This window comes from Apostichopus japonicus, chromosome 4 (genome assembly GCF_037975245.1).
Source record: "Apostichopus japonicus isolate 1M-3 chromosome 4, ASM3797524v1, whole genome shotgun sequence".
In the NCBI taxonomy this organism is placed as follows: Eukaryota; Metazoa; Echinodermata; class Holothuroidea; order Aspidochirotida; family Stichopodidae; genus Apostichopus; species Apostichopus japonicus.
In genome coordinates, this window is record NC_092564.1 from 11,504,695 (window position 1) to 11,523,854 (window position 19,160).

Below are 19,160 nucleotides of genomic sequence, written 5' to 3' on the forward strand. Positions count from 1 at the left end.
AGAAAGACAGACAAACTAATGAGGTGTTATCTAAACTAATTATGTATTTGATCCTCAGTTGTATAAAGAATGACAGAGAGAAAGACAGACAAACTAATGAGGTGTTATCTAAACTAATTATGTATTTGATCCTCAGTTGTATAAAGAATGACAGAGAGAAAGACAGACAAACTAATGAGGTGTTATCTAAACTAATTATGTATTTGATCCTCAGTTGTATAAAGAATGACAGAGAGAAAGACAGACAAACTAATGAGGTGTTATCTAAACTAATTATGTATTTGATCCTCAGTTGTATAAAGAATGACAGAGAGAAAGACAGACAAACTAATGAGGTGTTATCTAAACTAATTAATTAAACATGGCATGATGAGTTTGTCATACACTTGTTGTCGTTGCTTTGACTAGTCATTTGATTCATATGTTCTACTTAAGATAAAAAAAAAATTATATTAAATTATGATACGTTTGCATGTTTAGCTGATGCATTGTTGGCTGAAATATTTTGTTGGCCTCCGGTTAATTTCTCAACTTTCATAGGCACAAGAAACTACAATTGGAGGGGAACCCATGGAAGTAATCGCCTCTCTTCTGAAGTAATCAGTCAAATAGCAACATAGTACTTTTTGAAACAAAAATAATTGAAACATGTAACCGAATCCCGCTGACATCATGACATATAGTGATAACTTAAGAATAACTTTGTTAATATCACATGTAAGAAGGCAGTATGAAATATAGGATGCTCAAAAGATAGAGAAACTTTGGTTGTTAAAGAAAAACCGTAATGAATCTGTGGTAGGCCATGGAATCACTTTCTCGATAGCTCCGGTATAATGATTGTTGGAACGATTTGTTTAGTACGCGTATTATTAGTGGAAGTGTTAGAAGTATGATAGGGATATATCCTGGAAAACAGGCCTGACGTGGGGGGGGGGTGGGTCATGGGGGTATATTCGACATTTTAATAATAGGGTCGGCTGACATTGTCTTAAGAGCTCGGTGTGGCTCTTGACACGTCTGCTGATAAGCTGTTGGTCAAAACAAACTAATTCTGTTTTCAGAATTGTAATTAATGTATCCAATTCAGCCATAATGGAACCTTAAATATACTTGGGGATGGGGGGGGGGGGGGAGTGTGTGTTAGGGGAGTATAATGTTATCAATATTCTTGAGAACTGTATGATCCTCTCCTTATTATGATGATTCATATATGAACAACAAGTTACTAGCCAAACCACTTCCGGGTTCTAAATCTGCGGTATCAAGGTTAACTGTGTACTCCACGGCATCCGTTTGGCTTGTCTCGTCTTTCTTGGACATAACTGTTTGACAGAAAGCCCCCCATTTTGTGGAGACTGGCTCAGACGTATCCCAAGTTTGGTCTATCATGTCACCTCCTGGGGCCGAGCTAGGATCAATCGCCCAACTGCAAATATTGTACACGTTGTTGGCCCATTCCTGAAAAAAAGAATCAAAAAGGCATCAGAGAGTTATGAGGTATGAAAGTAAGGAGGGCCTGGTCTCGAACAATTTTCACGACCAACTTTTGGGTCCTACCCTATAGTATGCGGAATATCGCTCTAAACCAATAGGACCTTACTTGTATTTAAACATGTATTTGCCTGCATGTCGAGGTCCAAATATCCAAATACCAAGTGACTTCTGGTAAAGCTGGGGTCTTACCTGGTCCACATACCAATGGGAGATGGACATAATTGGTATCAATTGTATTCCTACGAGACACGCGTGACGCTGTGGGAACTGGTCGGGATCACACTCCCAGTTTATCATGTAGTAAAATATGCCATCTTCCTGTAGTTGTCCCAGAACGCCGTACTTCTTTATAGGCTCTGGGAAGATGTGGCGATTATTTTCTCGGACGGTCCAGTAGTAACGAACTGCCCGCAGCTCAGTTGCCAACATAAGACGGCCAAACGATTCCATAACGGGATCGTTCATAGCACTTCCAAGAGCACCGAGGGCGTGGTAACAGTTGATGGCCTAGGAAAATAAGAATATGATGTCCAGTGGACAGTTCCAAAGGTATGTACAAGGAAGGGAAGGGATGGATGTGATGGGACAGAATAGGAATTCGTCACTCATCCACAAGATTGATTTATATTTCACTAGACTGCGTGTAACGTGAGTTTCCATCATCCTGCATCGGGTCATTTGACTATTGTTATAGCTTTCATCAAAGGAAATTTTGACCGAAATTGTCTACCAACTTCTTCCCTATTTAGCTATTAATGAGCTAGTTTGTCTAGCAACATTACTGAGTAGAATTGATCAGTTCAACAAGCCTCGATTCCAGCCACTTGAAATAATTTCCTCTTATGTGGCAATTCAGATGACTTCGTACAAGTATACCCATTGCGTTTAATCAATGGGAAGTGTTTGCGAACATTTGTTGCGGGATTGTAAATATTAAAACAACGTGACATCGTTGACCTACGATTTACCACCATCGGCACGCCCCCACACCCCATCAGAGGTCTAAGTCAAAGGTCACCAGTGCATTGTTTTAAAAACGTAAAACTCTCAAGGGGGCTTAAAAATTACAAAATATCTTAACATTTTAATCATGACTGCTTAACAGAAGTAAATGCTGTGTGGTTGACAATGGAACTGTTTGACCACAATTGGCCTTTCTCTTTAGGGATGTGGGGGGGGGGGGGGGGCGCATATTTGGGGATAATGAAGATTACATCATTAGTCGAAAAATCGTACCTCACTAGCTGATTCTTCTTGTCTAGCGCCTCCACCGATCCCAGTAGCCCATGATGATCCAAAATACCAATCCTTCTGCCTTACAGTTGGGAAATACACATCTTTCTTACTTGGATTCCCGATATCTCTGGCGAGTGACGTAATGCGAATTCTGTTATCTGTGCGAGTAAAGTTTTTGAAATCACAACAAATTTCAACTAGCAAAAATGTGCCGTCTAATTGTGTGTCAAGAAGGGCTGTGAAACAAATTTTTCAGCTCTTATATTATATATATAATATTTAAGTATGAATAAATTTATTCACATACCTTGTGCATCTCTGTACCATATATATTCTGTAGCATATATATATAGCCTACACTCAACTGATACAGTGGCTTGAATATTCATAAAGCAAGTCTCATGTCATGCAAGTCAGAGCAGCCAAACGAGAAATGGAGTTCAGTAAATAGGAACGTCAAAACGTGTCATCATAATATTATTGCTTTTTAACTATTGTGTTTAGGGGAGAGTAGTTTGATGGGCGGCAATTTACAGCTCAAGTTTACAATTATGATATTAATTTTCTGCATTGACAAATGTGTAATCTCAAAGAAAGTGTACTGAAGAAAATGGGGCAGAGGGTAAAGACCCAAACTGTATGATACCCGTGGGATCGATCAGAATTGTTTTTCAGTCACTAAAGGCCTACGTCTAAAATAATGACTAAGTTGCAGTCATTCTGATCGTAGTTCAAAGTAAGTCTTTAGTAACGTCAGCATCTTCCGAAGAACTTGTCCGTTATACTCACCTTCTTTGTTAGCCCATTCTGGATAATATTTAGCGTAGTAGGCAATAGCGTAGATCCAATATCCAATATGAAAGTGGTGATCCGCATAGGAAACAAAGCCAAAGTTTGTCCAAGGAAAGATAGGTTCGTTTAATCCAGCACTACGCATGTACATACCTCCCCACACAGTATCATACCTAGTAAGGAAAATGTGTATGAGAGACCAAGCATTGTTCAGTCTCTTTGGTCTTTAGCTTAAACATTAGCAGCCATGATTATATGACAACAAAGAGTATGTTAACTGACTTTTCGGAGAATAAATTAACGTCAACATATCACCCCACCAACACCCAAGCGCACCCCGTTCCCAAACACCATTGTATCATAAAGGGACCTCTATTCTAAAGGTTTCCAGTGTGGGCGGAGGGTTATCGTATGGCGATAGTCATACCTGAACACGTTTTCGACTGGTAGACCACTCGTTATGCCAAGCCAAAGATCTAGGCATGTTCGCAAGGATTCATCCAGTTCCACATAATGATTCGTTCCAAAGGCTCTGGATATGGTTGCTAGACGGGTTACCATAGAGATACTTTTACCCGCCCAATAACTTTGAGCTCCTGATTTGGTACAATCCTCCACCAGCGTCTCAAATGCAGCGTCTTTTTCAATTGACGCGAGAATGTGCTGTTGGGTAGAAAACGATTGAAATTAAAGAGTACGTACCAGTGGATATGATGATTGGTTTGGAAATTGATTGGAACGGAGCAACTTATTATTGTTGGGGAAACGGCCAATATATACTTGTCTCATTCTCTTGTTCTTTGTTCAACCCGACTTTCAATTTCAGGAAGAGAGAGGAGGGGGGGGGGGGGGTGGCTACCGTATTCTTTTGTGAGAGCATGTGTGTGTGAGTGGGGAGAAATAGGAGAGAATGAACGCCATTGCTATTACTACTAACCTAAAGAGAATGCTTAAATAATCGTGACCCTCTTTTTAAAGGGTTATTCTTCTACTACCCATAGATAGGCCGATCTAAGGATCTGCTTAGGACGTAACGTTTCTCGTATATCAAAGGAATTTCTTCTAGCACAAGACTAAAGGGTGACTCCCCACCCCGTTCCTCTGCGTTGCTTCTACCTTTTCATGGTATCTCATATGTAAGGAACCTGTATGACTTTCATATTATTTTTCGTTAACAAAGTGGTTGGAATTTGAAAAAAGAGTTTATTTTGATGGTGCAAAAGTATTGTCTAAGGATCTTTACGCATGATCTTTACGGCTACAACATTATCATATAGTAAGGTCCTGGCATGAGATCCCAAAGGATTAAAAAGGTTCAAGAATCCTATATCACGTCTCTCCAAACACCGTCAACATTTACAAAGTAACAGTACAAAGTATTAGTTTTAACTCGATAGCAATGTCCAATTTACTTACATTCAAACGGTCAGGAGTACTCTTGATTCTGTTCACAGCATCCATATCTGGTTCAAGGCTTGATATCGGGAGCTCTTCTTCCAGGATCCATCGGTCTCCCACGTGACCTTTAAACCCCCATGGGGTATCTATGAGGTTACTTGCCTCTAGTTGCTCATCCTGAAAGAAAGAGGATACATGATGAGTAGGCCTAATACTAATAAACGAACATGTGAATAACAATGGTCCACACAATTCCAAAGAATTGTAGTGCTAGCGTCTGTGCTTGTATTTGAGTACATTTTCCGTACTCATACTCATGGATTTGTACTCCAGTTGTACTAATTTGCACGCTCCCCAGCTCACCGGTCCACCGAGCCACCGGCCCACCGGGCATGCCTAAATGCCCGTGTGGCCAGTCCGCCACCGTTGACTGCTTTGTGGCCGTTATTTCCGGCGTAGGTTGACATTTTTTCTTTATCCAACTGTAGTGAAAACCGCAAATAAATTAGTAGTCTTTCTATAGCGTGGATCCGGCCATGCGCAAGTTTCGTTGATTTTTTTGACATCAATTTTAATTACATAATACTCACGTGATGAGGTAGTGCTACCATTAGTAAATCATGATTGGGATTCTGTCCGAAGAAATCTTCTCCTCGTTTATTCCAATCATAGCTAATTCGTCCGACGTCTCCTTCCACACAAAAACGTGTCTTTGGTTTATAGGAGTAGACCCCTGCGTATTTATCTAATCTTTCCGCCATCGTGTAGTCCCCTTTAGCACTGGTACCTAGCAACGATTAAAAGCAACCAAACTGGTAAAGAAATAGCTGTGGACGCTTAAGATCAAACACTTTAACAGTACGTAACGGTACATAATATATATATATATATATATATATATATATATATATATATATATATATATATATATATATATATATATATTTATATATTTATATATATATATATTTATATATTTATATATTTATATATTTATATATTTATATATTTATATATTTATATATTTATATATTTATATATTTATATATTTATATATTTATATATTTATATATATTGATGGGCTGATAGTGAATCAATTTTGTATAGTAACTACTAATCTCTTACCAAGGCTCTATAACTTGATTGACTTTTTTGGAAAGTGCGGTACCTTACGCAAATAAAAATGATTGAAATTGCCCACACACACACTTTGGAAAACATTTTGCTAAGGAGCATTTTTTTAGCCTTTCTTGATCTGCTAATTGCATATATGCATAACACACAATTTTGCGAATTCTTTTTAACACGTGGCCTCCTCCCCATCCATTTAGAAGTTAGTACAATTAATCAAAACATATCAACAACTTTGGGACATTGGCCGTTTTCCATGAACAATTCCCTGTTTCCTAAGTTGAATATATCTTGTTTGATATTTACCTGCATAGACAAGTTGCATATGTCCAGTAAACATGCCACCGGCTTGTGGTTCAAATTCAAACAACCCGTCATCATTGATTTCAACTACCATGTCCTTGTCGAAATAAGCCACAAATTTCCGAGTATTGGTTAAACCAAGTCCTCCTGGTTCGTTTAGTTCAAATATGAAAGATTTTGCTGTAATGGAAATATCTTGGGTGGTCTCTGGAACCCACGGACATTTTATCTAACGTGTAAAAAAAAAAAAAAAAGAAGTTGAATGTAATATTAAAGTAAGATACAACTATTGTTTCAATAGCCAGGTACACAGCTAAGCTTAGATGCACGGATTGGCTTCAAACTCGAGATGCATCCATCCGCTTTCATCGCCTTCAGAGCCGACCTAAATTCTTAAGCCTTTTACCAGGGTGTCATCTTTAATGCTACATAAAGCTCTGTTATCACGTCCCTTCAAACCACTCTACCCTCCCTCATTTCACCCTGTGGGAATTGGTTCAAAAAGCGAAAACGTTTGAGAGGATCCACTTCTACTGTGTGTAGGTCAAGGTATTTTTGCTGGGAGTTATAAGTTTTCAAGCATGCAAGCGTTGGTTTGCAACGACATGTTATTGAATTTTCGACATTCGCTCATATGCAAATATATACGCATAATAGGATGGTAAAAAAATACACCTGGCGATTTAAATCAAACATGTCCGCACACCAAAGAATATTTAGTTGGTTAAGAGAAGGGAACGAGCAATAGGATGGGACACTATTTGGGTCTCGTAATTTGAGTGAAATAAATCCAAATGGTGTATCACCATTCGGTCTATTAAAGTTTGCTATATGTAATAGGCTATAAGTCATAGCCTAATAAAGCATCCTAAATGGCTTTGTATATATACTAGTTTGTACGGACACCACCTTCAGCAAGGTACTGTACCTGTTCCATCGCTGCAGATAAGATATTGGGAATCATGACTATGTTCGTAGTTTCGGCAAACGAGAGACACACTAGTCTGTATGTAGAGAGGTAGAGGAACACGTCTCACATACCCTAGCCTGGCTACGAGACTGATACCATTGCCAACTGTGTCCAATACAATACCATACATCACCCCAGCTATGTATAACGACTAAGATAGACTTATTAGACTCGAGTATGGGCATTAATCATATTCACATTATATTGTTTTATTCACTTTACAGTGGCCATATTTATGTTAATTTATGTTTTTATGTTCTTTTTGTTGTGGTTTATTATACCCTGTCTTATATCATGTTTTACTTTTACTGCTGTTGTTATTACTTTGAGGTTTTCTTAAGTTTGGTAATTTTATATTCCAGATTTTGGTTCTTTTGTACAGTGCTCTTGAGCATGTTTTACTTTTACTGCTGTTGTTATTACTTTGAGGTTTTCTTAAGTTGGGTAATTTTATATTCCAGGTTTTGGTTCTTTTGTACAGTGCTCTTGAGCATGTTTTATTTTATGATAACAGCACTATAATATATGGTATTTATATATTTATTGCAAGGGCAAAATTCATTGAAAATATCCGAAAGTATGTGACCTCAGTTAGATGAAGCTCAGTCCAGAAAGATGCCCTAAACGATGTGGCTATACTTGGGAAACTTTTGCAATACCTCAAAAACAAACTGGCTTCATAAATGAAATTAGAGATTTGTTTGAATTCATGGGAAATGCACTGATTGGCGTGTTCCATACCCCATAATACATCATGGCTCACAATGGGTATATCTAGGCCTGAGTAGGGTATCTAAGCCATGTTATGGAAGTAAAACGAAGCTTTCGATCAAAGTTAATTTGATAACTTGATAACTAACTAACTTTATTTCTTGAATAAGCGTACCTCTTTTGGTTGACGCCTCCAGTTCCACGGCTCTGACTTTATTATAAACTGACCATGTACGTTGGCTGCAAAATAAGTGACCTCACTAGTGGGTGTTAACGTAAAGACGACATTCATCCCGCCATCGATCAATTGGCAAACGTCCGGGGTGCAGGGGATCCATTCATGATCAGCCGTCCAACCATCAGATGCGACTAACATGTAATCAATCTAGAGGTGAAGTAAAACAAGATGATATAAGTATACTATCTCCTCTTGTTCTCCTTTTAAATACTTATCAATTGTTGCTAAATGTTCTTACCACGAGGAAATGGCAATGATACGGGCCTACATGGACCCACCTGTTATTTTTCTTTCTTTCTGCGGGACAGATATTACCAAAACTATACTTTTCTGACAATTTCAGGCATTCATTAGTTTACAGCTCATGTTGGTCGGGGAAACTACTGGAGGGATCCTATCACAATAATTCTTAACTTCATAGTAACGCATCAAGTTTTTGTCTTTCCAGAATTATAGTAAAAAGAACGAGACCGTGGGAGATGGAAACCATGTAATGTCTTTAATTTTGAAATATTTTTACAGAAGTATAGGAAAATCTATTGGCTATGATTATTGGTTTTATGTGGATTGCCAAAAACATGATTACGATGATGTTTTAAGAGTTTTTTGGAGGGAGCAGGGGGAGGGGCTGACATGTGTTTGGCATCAACAGCATTTCCAATATACATACTTCGTCCAGAAACTGTGCAGCATTGCTCAGTGAGAGTGTGACATCAACCATGGCATCTGATAAGTCATTTCCATGACACTGAGCATTTGTTATGGTAGCGGTACCGTAGAACCACACGGGCATTTTACCAGCGTACATGGTAACCATCGAGGGAGTGCTGACACAGGTTGTAAGGGCTGGGTTTGGTATGTACCAGTAGGTGTAATCGCTCTGAGGGATCACTAACATATTCACGATGTTAATGGCGAACGCCATCGTGCCATTTGCATCCGGTATGTTGATGGTAACAGTCATACCGTCACTGGCCAAAGTGCATACAGTTTCATCACACATCTTCATTTGACTAGAGGAATCCCACCTGCAGGTTGAGAACGAAACACGAATGGGTTCAATGCTTCTACTGATATAATATTAAACAATTACAATGTAAGAATGGGTTCAATGCCTCAATGCTTCTACTGGTATAATCTTAAACAATTACAATATACGAATGGGTTCAATGCTTCAATGCTCAATGCTTCTACTGGTATAATATTTAACAATTACAATATACGAATGGGTTCAATGCTTCAATGCTCAATGCTGCAATTATTCTACTGGTATAATCTTAAACAATTACAATGTACGAATGGGTTCAATGCTTCAATGCTCAATGCTTCAATGCTTCTACTGGTATAATATTAAACAATTACAATATACGAATGGGTTCAATGCTTCAATGCATCAATGCTTCTACTGGTATAATATTAAACAATTACTATGTACGAATGGGTTTAATGCTTCAATGCTCAATGCTTCAATGCTTCTACTGATATAATATTAAACAATTACAATGTACGAGGTGCAACGAATAGCAAAGAAGATGATGAATTATAAGGAGACCAAAAAAATTCAGAGTAATTCAGATTAGTGGCAAAACAGAGAATGGAATTGTACGCAGTCGAAAAATGAAAAAAATATGAGGAGTGTTGAATGATACTTTAGAAACAGGGCTTGCGGTAATTTTTGTTGAACATTTTCGAAATATTAAAAGCATTGCGATGTCGGCACAATCGTGAATATGTAGGTGTTCCTAGCTCCAAAGTTCATAAAAGGATTGAATAAGCCATTTTTTTGGGCGAGTATTGTTTATAATGATGATCAATTTTTAAACCCGATTGCTTCATTTAATACGAAATCTTACTCTGATTCGACGGCAGCAGCATATTGTACGTCTGTGAGCATAGGAATCCGTTTAGTTGCGTGCACCACAAGGGATAAGACACCCTCGTCGCTATTACACGACACTTCAGTATAGGCAGTGCCATCGTCAGCCTCTGTCGACATGAAGTAAACATATATTTAGAAATCAAATGAATTTTATAGTTTGTGTTATACATGAGAGTAACGTTGAGGAGATTAACCCAGAGCAGTCACATTTGTAAATAAAGAAAAAGAAGGAGAAGAAGGAAATGGAAATATAGTTGTATATATATATATATATATATATATATATATATATATATATATATATATATATATATATATATATATATATATATATATATATATATATAAAAGTATACGTATTTGAAATTGTAGTGAGTTGGAAGAACAGTGAAATATTTCCAGCCTCCACCGGGATTCGAACCCGGGCATCCCGCTTTATATGTGGACACCTAACCACTAGACTATGGACGCTGATTGTCTGATTGTATGTCCAGAGGTTTTAAACCGGTAAGGAAGGTGGTAATTCCACTGTAGGCGTATGTCGTCGGTATCGAACAATACTAGTTCTATTTTTGGTGACATATTTTGCCTTACTCTATAGATCAAACATGATGGCGATGCTAACCAACTCGAAATCATTTGTGATCCCTAAAGCCGGATCTCGAAAGAGATACTTTTAACAGACTTTGTTAATGAAACGGAGGTAATAATATATATAAATCTAACAGGTAACACCACTGGCGGATCCAAGGGGGGGGGCCAAGGGGGGCCATGGCCCCCCCCCCCAAAGGTGAGCCAAAAAGTGTTTCCGAACATCCGCTAAATCATATGATTGGAAATTAAAAAAATCGAGAGGAATAGCAGTGGTAGACTAGTCTAAATCTTTTCGTTTTCTGTTTTAAAATTAAATGCAGAGCTCCCAACTGACCCGTAATTCGCGGGAATTAGACCCGCATTCTAACACCCAAACCCGCTGACCCGCACAAGCGTCCGAAAAAACCGCATTGTAATTGGCAAGTATACATAACAAAATATGCATCAAATTTTGACTTAGCAACCATCATTTCTTTAGCATTTAGCATAATAGAGTATAAAACCTCCTTTACAGCATCATTTGAACCTCAAATTAGCCTATAATTCTTTTCATTGGGGCGAGCAGCGAACATTTTCATGCCACGGGAAAGAATGAATTATCACCTACTATTCAATTTATTGATGTTACACACAAAAAAATGCATATTTCTCAGAAAATTTTGGGTGACAAAAGCCACCATTTTACATGTAGGCATCACCAGGATTCCAAAAAAATCAAAAGTTCCTTATACCCCTCCCCCAGGACGGCGATTCGTGGCATGGACCAGCATTTGCCTTCTCAAGAGTTGGGAGCTATGTAAATGTATGAGCATGAGGATTTACAGTTTATAACACCATTTTGCAGTTACAGGCTGGTTGTAAGAAATTTATAACCTATAGAGAAATAAAATTTCTTGAGAAAGATGATCCCAACTTTGTTTTATAAATATTTTAGAAAATTACACCTGGGAAACATTTTTTTAGAAGTAAATTAACATCACCATTGTACACTTTTGTCTCACCAAATTGCATCTGAGGGCATTCAGCAATAGCAAATTTTCCTTAGACCCCTCCCCCATATCACTCTAATGCCACTTTGGCCCCTCCCAAACAAAGGCCCTGGATCCGCCAGTGGGTAACACAGGCAACTAAAAATTACATTGTGACAAACGTTTTAACTTTGCAAGATAACATTCTATTCTGCGCATGGACCATGATATGTACGTACTTGTTTCTTCCTCTGGACACTCATAGCTCACGTTTTCACCGTTGATGGCGGTGAGACAATATGGTGTAATGATAGGGTTTGCATTGTTGAAGATATGGGTCAGCATCGCGCTACCTCTGACCAATGGTAGCTCTAAACTGCCTTGATCGTTTTGATACATGAAGTCAGCATACATAATATCGAAATCAACCATTTCAGCATCGCCAGAATCTTGAATCCCGACTCGAATACCAGTCAATCCTGAAAGTGAATTTGATTTTGAAAATCAAATCAATCAATAATACAATTTAAACCTTGGATCCACCCCCTGTACCGTGTATTACAAGATGACTTGAATACCCTTCCAACTGTTCCACTCCTTACAGATCCTTGACAATACCAATCGTAACCCGATGGTGTAAAGACATTTGTGGCCCAAGAGGACGATCTAACACCTCTGCCGCCACTCTTACACCATTACCACCATCACTAAGATACGACTACACCCGTGCCAAATCACAATGGCAGCCGTACGGAAGATGCCCGGGTTAATTCTATTTCAGTTTTTAATTTGTCAAAAAAATGGCTGTACCCACTTACTGTGGTTCTGAATTATGACAGACGAGCTTTATAGATTTAATGTGCACAACACAGCATCTCAAGAAGAAAAATTATAGGCCTATTCCGATCTAGATTTTCAAACACTGTTAAATTTGCAAAGTAAACAAATCTAAACATATCTAACACATCCTGTCGACAGCTTAAATTGTTGTTTGTTTTGTCAAGACTTGAACTTACTTTTTACTCTACAGACAAAGGCTTAATCAAAACATATTTCCTAATTTCGATCTGTTTTCTATTTATGGAAAACACAGCAACTCGACAAGTTGACTCCAGTTTTTTTTTTAAAGATTGCAATGGCTAGATCAGCTTTACAAATAAAATTTTGACAAGTAATTTGTCTTTGACTTGTTGTCAAGTTTATATGAAAACTCAACAATTTGACTTCCTGTCAAAAGGCACAAATTTGTTGCAAGTCGTCTACTCTATTAAAAGATCCACTTTTGGTTTGTGATGTCGTTTTATTGTATCACAATAATAATAATAATAATAATAATACAATACATCTCACGTGTCCCTTCAGGACCACGGTAATTGTCAGTGCAATGTAATTTCGTTACAAGGGAAGGAAACTTAACCTGTGTAATGCATACTTATAGTTTGCAGATATGATTGAACTGACTTCCAATCTAGAGATTTGACATTGTAATGTCAGACAAAATAAATGAATTTATATAAGACTGCATGGGAATAAACAATGAGTCAGGCCTCCTGGAGATTACGTGATCAAGGAAAAGTGATTTGTCATTCTATAGATTGATCACGCTCTCAAACCATGGACTGCATGCAATTAACTCGTGCATGGTGAGTTTAATGGATTATTAATAAGCAATAGAAGTCAAAGTTGTTTATTTGACTTTGTGTTTGAGTATTGTTTGAGGACGTACATGTTTCCTCACGATGGCCTTTATCTCGTGGTATCATTCCTATACCCGCCGACGCACGACAGTTTATTGAATGGTTAATATATGTTTGATTAAAACAATGCGCGTGCCCAAATATAACAATTGATTTTGTTTGACTACTCGTGAAGGTGTTCTTCCGTTAAGACTGTGTTCACTAGGGCACAACTTCTACAATTTACGAGTTTACAAACTTATGCCATATTTTAAATTTGAAGTATAACTAACCCAATAACCCCTGAGATTGCAACATTTATGTCACCTCATTGTAAGAAAACAAATATAGTAACTATTAGAGTATATATTTGTGTTATAAACAATAAATTGTCAAGTGATCTCAAAATTTATCAGGAAAAGTTGATATCTCTTCGCCTTCTTTAGCTTTCTGATATGATGCTACAAAAACCGATTTGATAGATCTCTTGGACTTTGGAAGATAATAAATTATGTCTATGAAGATTTTATATTCCATTTTTACAAATTTTGTGCCTATTTCGTACATTATTAGATGAATATCATGACAATAATAAAAATTCAAGAAATATACGATACACCGGGTCAAATTTTCATTCATAGTGTAACATTCTATTTTTGAGTGACACCTTGTGACACATTGAGTAATGCAATACTATTACGTTGCAATGTTCACTGCACTACATGTGTTATGTCGCTGTAATGTGTGATGGACTGCATTGTTTTTTCCAATCAACTTTCACTGTATTAATTATAACACATCAGTGTATGACCGTGGACTACACTGCCATCATGGTGTAATTGTTCTTTTTTTTTTGCATTACTGTGTCTTCACCATGAATGGCTATACCTGAATTCATAATACAGTTTTGTCGGTATAGTTTCGTTCATTTTTACACTGTTTGTAAGATTATCTATTTGTACAGATACCTTAAATATCAATATTATAGCACCTTACATGATAATGATGAGATTTCTGACTTTCTTTACCAAAAAAAAATGGTTTGACTCAAACACCGAATCTCATTTTCACGTAGAACTGATGAGAAATACACTAATTTTCCTATTTTTACATACCAGAGAAAGTTGAGAGTGGAGATCCATCTGGCCCAGAATTTGTCTGCTGCATGCCCCCTCCAATTTCAGTTATTTTATCCCAAGGCATACCGTCCCTTCCAGGTGTCAGCTGATAAAATTCATCGGTTCTCGCGGGATCTGTCCATCTGTCTAAGGTGTAAGACTCATATATTATCCCTCTCTCGTCCATGATAGCTGTGTAGAATATTCAACAAAGAATATATAGTCATTCTTCTTTCTTTCAACGCGCTTGTATTATCATAACACGTTTCCTAAGAAGTTGTGTGTAACTAAATAGTGTCGATATATAGCTATATTGGACATCATAACACAATTGAAAAAAAATGATAATGTGTACATTGAAATGAGTTTAAGTTGTAGAATTAGTCCTTTCTAGGAGAAATAAAACCAAACAAATATAATTATCTGATAGATGAAAAGTCTGCAGACTGTAGCCTGATCTTTGCTCTTTATCACTTCACATTTATGAGCGTTATTGTCGATGGCTGATGCTATTGTCAATATTGTTGTTCAGTGATGATGCATGGTGATGCTGTCGGGTGAGTTTGTTTATATTTATGGCTTGTGTTCGCCTGCATATAAGCTATATCATTTAAATACAAGTAATGGCCAGAGAAGCTTTACCAGGGAAAGATACCAACTACTTTCTGGCCTCGCGCTCAATAACGTTATGCAACAGTGGTATCATAAGTCTATATAGATTTTCCAACTGGTGGGTGTCAGCAGTGGGATTCTGCACACGTTCACAATTCATTAACAAACTCGTACAGTATGCAACATAATTCCTAATCTGTGAGCTAAAGAAAGTTTTAAGGTGAACGTTTGGAAAGGTAGCGGAACATTATCATGTAACCACGAATGATATTCATTCATTTATTTGTTTTTTTCACATAAATATTACAATGTGAATGGAAGTCTTCTGAAAAGCCTATGCTGGCTTAACAAAACAGAAGACTCCCATGAAGAAAAGATAGAAAATAGTGAAAATAATGTTAATAACAATACGTAAACGCTTCAATATGTGAATATGCTGCTATGCGACTATGCAGCTAAATCATAATTAATAAGACATGATAATTTCTTTAGTAAGACATTTACTAAATGTGATATAACCTACACTTACCCGAATGAGGGAACAACCGTATTGGAGATGGCCCAATGTTAATTTGGTTTGAAGCAAAGTGTCCTGTCGGCAAGGCAGTCTGTTCTCTAAGATTACCTGTCCTAACTGGAGGACAAACGTCATTGAGGTCCGTAGAGGTTCCAAATATACCAGAAACATCTTTCATTGAATAAATCGAGTCTTGTAGTTGTATACACGTAGGTGGCAGTCCGCCCATGTCTGTCGAAATAAACAATTAAACTTGCTTTATACATTTCATATACTTTGATCTGATCTTGTTTCTGTTAGTGTTATGCTATATTCAATTTTGTATTAGTTCAGAAATATCAAACTTTCACGTTGAGTTACACTATGCACAAAGAGAAAATTAACAAGATATATACAAATGATGACGTATGTGAGTTGTCATCCATAAGCCCTCGTGGGTTTCTCCCACTTTTGTGGTCGCTTAATCGTCGTAATCATAACTGCTGACTATTATTATTATGATATTATTATTATTATTATTAATATTATCATGGTACTTGAGAAGTATATGAGCAACCTCTTTAGCTCTCACCTCCACATCTGCTCTCACAATCATCTTCACTCCTGAAATTATTGCCATTTCCTTCACAACCTCCGTATTCGAATACGTCACACTTCCCGGAGGGTGTATCGAAGTACCATCTGAGCTCTACTGCGTCACAGGGACCGACCTCAGCCGGAAGTGTACATACGTCTTCCACTGTCGAGCAATTCGTTAAAGTACTTTTAATTGGGTACCATTCTCTGTATGCTATTACAGTGTTATACAGACAATACAACATATCAACCCCTTAGCAACCGTTTCCCCTTTAAAAAAAACCAATCGTTGCTCTACCTCTTGGTTTTGTTGTTGTTATTTTAATACCGTGCATTTTTACTGATCCCCCCCTCCTAGGGGTCAAACAGGGCACCCATTATATTCATATTACAGTGTTGGTACGGGATTTCGTGTGGATGGAAACTAAGGGGAGACGGAAGAGGGGTTGGGCAGGGCCACGGGCCACTGATACAGGGGGCATGGGGAAACGAAAAATAAATTCAGACATTCTTCCAAATGTCTTACATTAAATAAACTAAGCTAAACAAATGAAAGCTTATACTATACAAATGTGGTTAAGATTATGGAAATTATAGCTACCATTGTTTTCATCTAAACACTTCTATCTACAACTTTGGTGTCCGGTCCCTTATAACAATGTTAAACTTCGCGGTGAGTGATCCGCCGAACATGTTCCTTATATTGTAATGAAGCATTAACAAGTTAAAAGGGCATTAAGACTATCAGTTTTTTAATAAGTCATTTTGATGAAAATTGGGATCTCGGTATTTTTTCAACGGGAACCTGACGTTTCCTTTACAAATAATGGCATCTAAATTGCTCCAAAGATTCATCCTGGACGATGGTAAACAGAATCATTGGACATCAGTGTCATTATTCTGGACCTTGGTGTCGGAAATCTTGTTAAGTTCGTCTATTATGTAATGATATGCAAAAGTGTGACATCATCAGAATATAAGCTCATATTTTCCCCAGAATACATATCATACAGGTCACGTGAGTTTCGTGACCTGTGACTTGTCCCGAGACAACTTACTTTGTCCGTGACAAATCTCTTGGCATTCTTCTCTGGTCATAAAATTATTTTCGTTTCCTTCACATCCTCCGTAAATGAATTCTACACATTCTTCTCGAAGTGGGTCGTATGCCCATCGGGGCATGTAGGCTTCACATGGACCGGATGTTATAGGAAGACGACAGTTACCGCCTAACGTCAACAAAGAAATGTGGAAACACATACATAAGGCAGGAAAAATGAAAAATTGTACAAAAAACATACAACAAACATTTATATATTCATATATATGTAACCGTATATATATATGAATATATAAATGTTTGTTATATATATATATATATATATATATATATATGCAAATATAAATAAATATATATATATAAATGTATGTAATATAAATATATATATATATATATATACATATATATATATATATATATATAAATAAAAATATATATAATTAATTTTGCATGTTAACACAAAGTTTTCAATAACACGTGAGAAAGCAAAATATTTGACATTTAAAAAGACGTTAACAGTAATACACCCACCTATCTCCGGCGAGGATGAAGGGGTTCCCTCAAGAGGTTCCGCGTCTTCAGACGTATCCCTGAATCCATAGTAGCAAACCAAAATAAAAGCCGTAGCAACAATAAGCACCCCCAGTACGATGAAGAAAGTTGTCCAGCCACTTTTCGACTTTGTTTTACTCTCATAACTTTCGGCTGGAACACTCATTTCATATTTTTCGTTCTTTTCCATGATGTACTTTAGAGAAACTAATTCTGCGTTCGACTCGACGGGATTGTGTTTATTGCATAAGTCAATAAATTTTAGATTCGTACATGCGTCAAGGTGTGCTCGAGTCGAAAGGTCTGTTGTCAATACCTCTCTGGACTAAATTGTCAGGACCAAACTACTGTAGTAAATGTCAAGATTTACGTAACGTTGTTATCTCGCTGATGACACCATTGTAAATCGATACGAGGTGACTTTTGGACCTCGATAAGAAACCAACAAATAAAGGAAATTTATACCAGCGTGCAATCTCCAATTCGTGACCTTTGTCACTTTTTGTGATCTTGAATCCAATTAATCAATAAATATGTATTCATCATATTTAGCGTTACACGACTTACCAAACAGAGAATTGGAGACACAAGTCTAATAATAATGACAAAATTTAGCATCTAAACCTCCTTTATTTTTACCTTAGTTTCTCAAATGGGGAGGAATAATTTCCTAACCATGTGTGGAAATATTTCACAAGTTACGTTGCGCAAATATTATTCCCCTCCTTCAGGTCTTCGTACACCCTCCCGCCCCCCCCCCCTCCACCCCTCATCCCATCTCATAATTCATAGCTACAGGCCAGTGTTAAGATCAACTCAAAAGAAGGTATTTACCTACATTACTAACAAACAAAAAACACAAAAGAAATGGTGAACAATCCTTCAATTCACAGTATGAAGCAGAAGGTGGGTTTTTGAAGCTCAATTGTCTTCTGAATACCAAAATGCATCATGTTCATTATGTATATATAGAGTAACATAACCATACACTAAAATATGTTTTACACCGTGGTCGTACCAGCATATTGGATATTAAAGACAATGTGCACAGAGCACAATCATCTCACTCCTTCCCGGGATCTAATATTAAAATATTGGCGACGATGAATGAATATGTCATGTATCATTACCTAACCCCACCCCTCACCCTTCCCACCACCACTGAATCCTCCCATCCCCACCTCCACCCCTCTCTCTTCACCTCTCTCTCTCTCGCTTTCCAGAAGACAACGCATCTAATAAACAAAACAAACTTGTATACTTTAAAGGAGAGATAAGAATATAATGAGTACGGTTGTTTACACTGTGGCTAAGCGTACAAGTCAAGAAACT

At 37.3% G+C, this 19,160-nt stretch overlaps 1 protein-coding gene across 1 annotated transcript; it reads right to left on the reverse strand.

Moving 5' to 3' along the window:
- Positions 1 to 159: 159 nt before the first annotated feature.
- On the reverse strand, positions 160 to 18,086 carry LOC139966443 (uncharacterized). Its single transcript, XM_071969445.1, has 17 exons — positions 17,808 to 18,086; positions 17,275 to 17,445; positions 16,212 to 16,379; positions 15,653 to 15,871; positions 14,509 to 14,703; positions 11,957 to 12,196; positions 10,130 to 10,262; positions 8,947 to 9,304; positions 8,214 to 8,423; positions 6,361 to 6,586; positions 5,514 to 5,710; positions 4,942 to 5,100; positions 3,953 to 4,188; positions 3,523 to 3,698; positions 2,734 to 2,891; positions 1,687 to 2,004; positions 160 to 1,461 (listed from the first exon to the last, which is right to left on the reverse strand). Exons 1-17 carry the CDS (start codon positions 18,016 to 18,018, stop codon positions 1,198 to 1,200), a joined length of 3,639 nt encoding a protein of 1,212 aa, XP_071825546.1. The 5' UTR covers positions 18,019 to 18,086; the 3' UTR covers positions 160 to 1,197.
- Positions 18,087 to 19,160: the final 1,074 nt, after the last annotated feature.

What these genes read in the sequence shown, in the direction of transcription:
- LOC139966443 (XM_071969445.1), bottom strand. Translation starts at nt 18,018, where the DNA reads ATGGAAAAGAACGAAAAATATGAAATGAGTGTTCCAGCCGAAAGTTAT. An exon ending in GGAGGCGTCAACCAAAAGAG is followed by an intron (nt 6,587 to 8,213) that starts GTACGCTTATTC and finishes TTTACACGTTAG; the next exon opens with ATAAAATGTCCGTGGGTTCC. An exon ending in CCAGTCGAAAACGTGTTCAG is followed by an intron (nt 3,699 to 3,952) that starts GTATGACTATCG and finishes TTTCCTTACTAG; the next exon opens with GTATGATACTGTGTGGGGAG.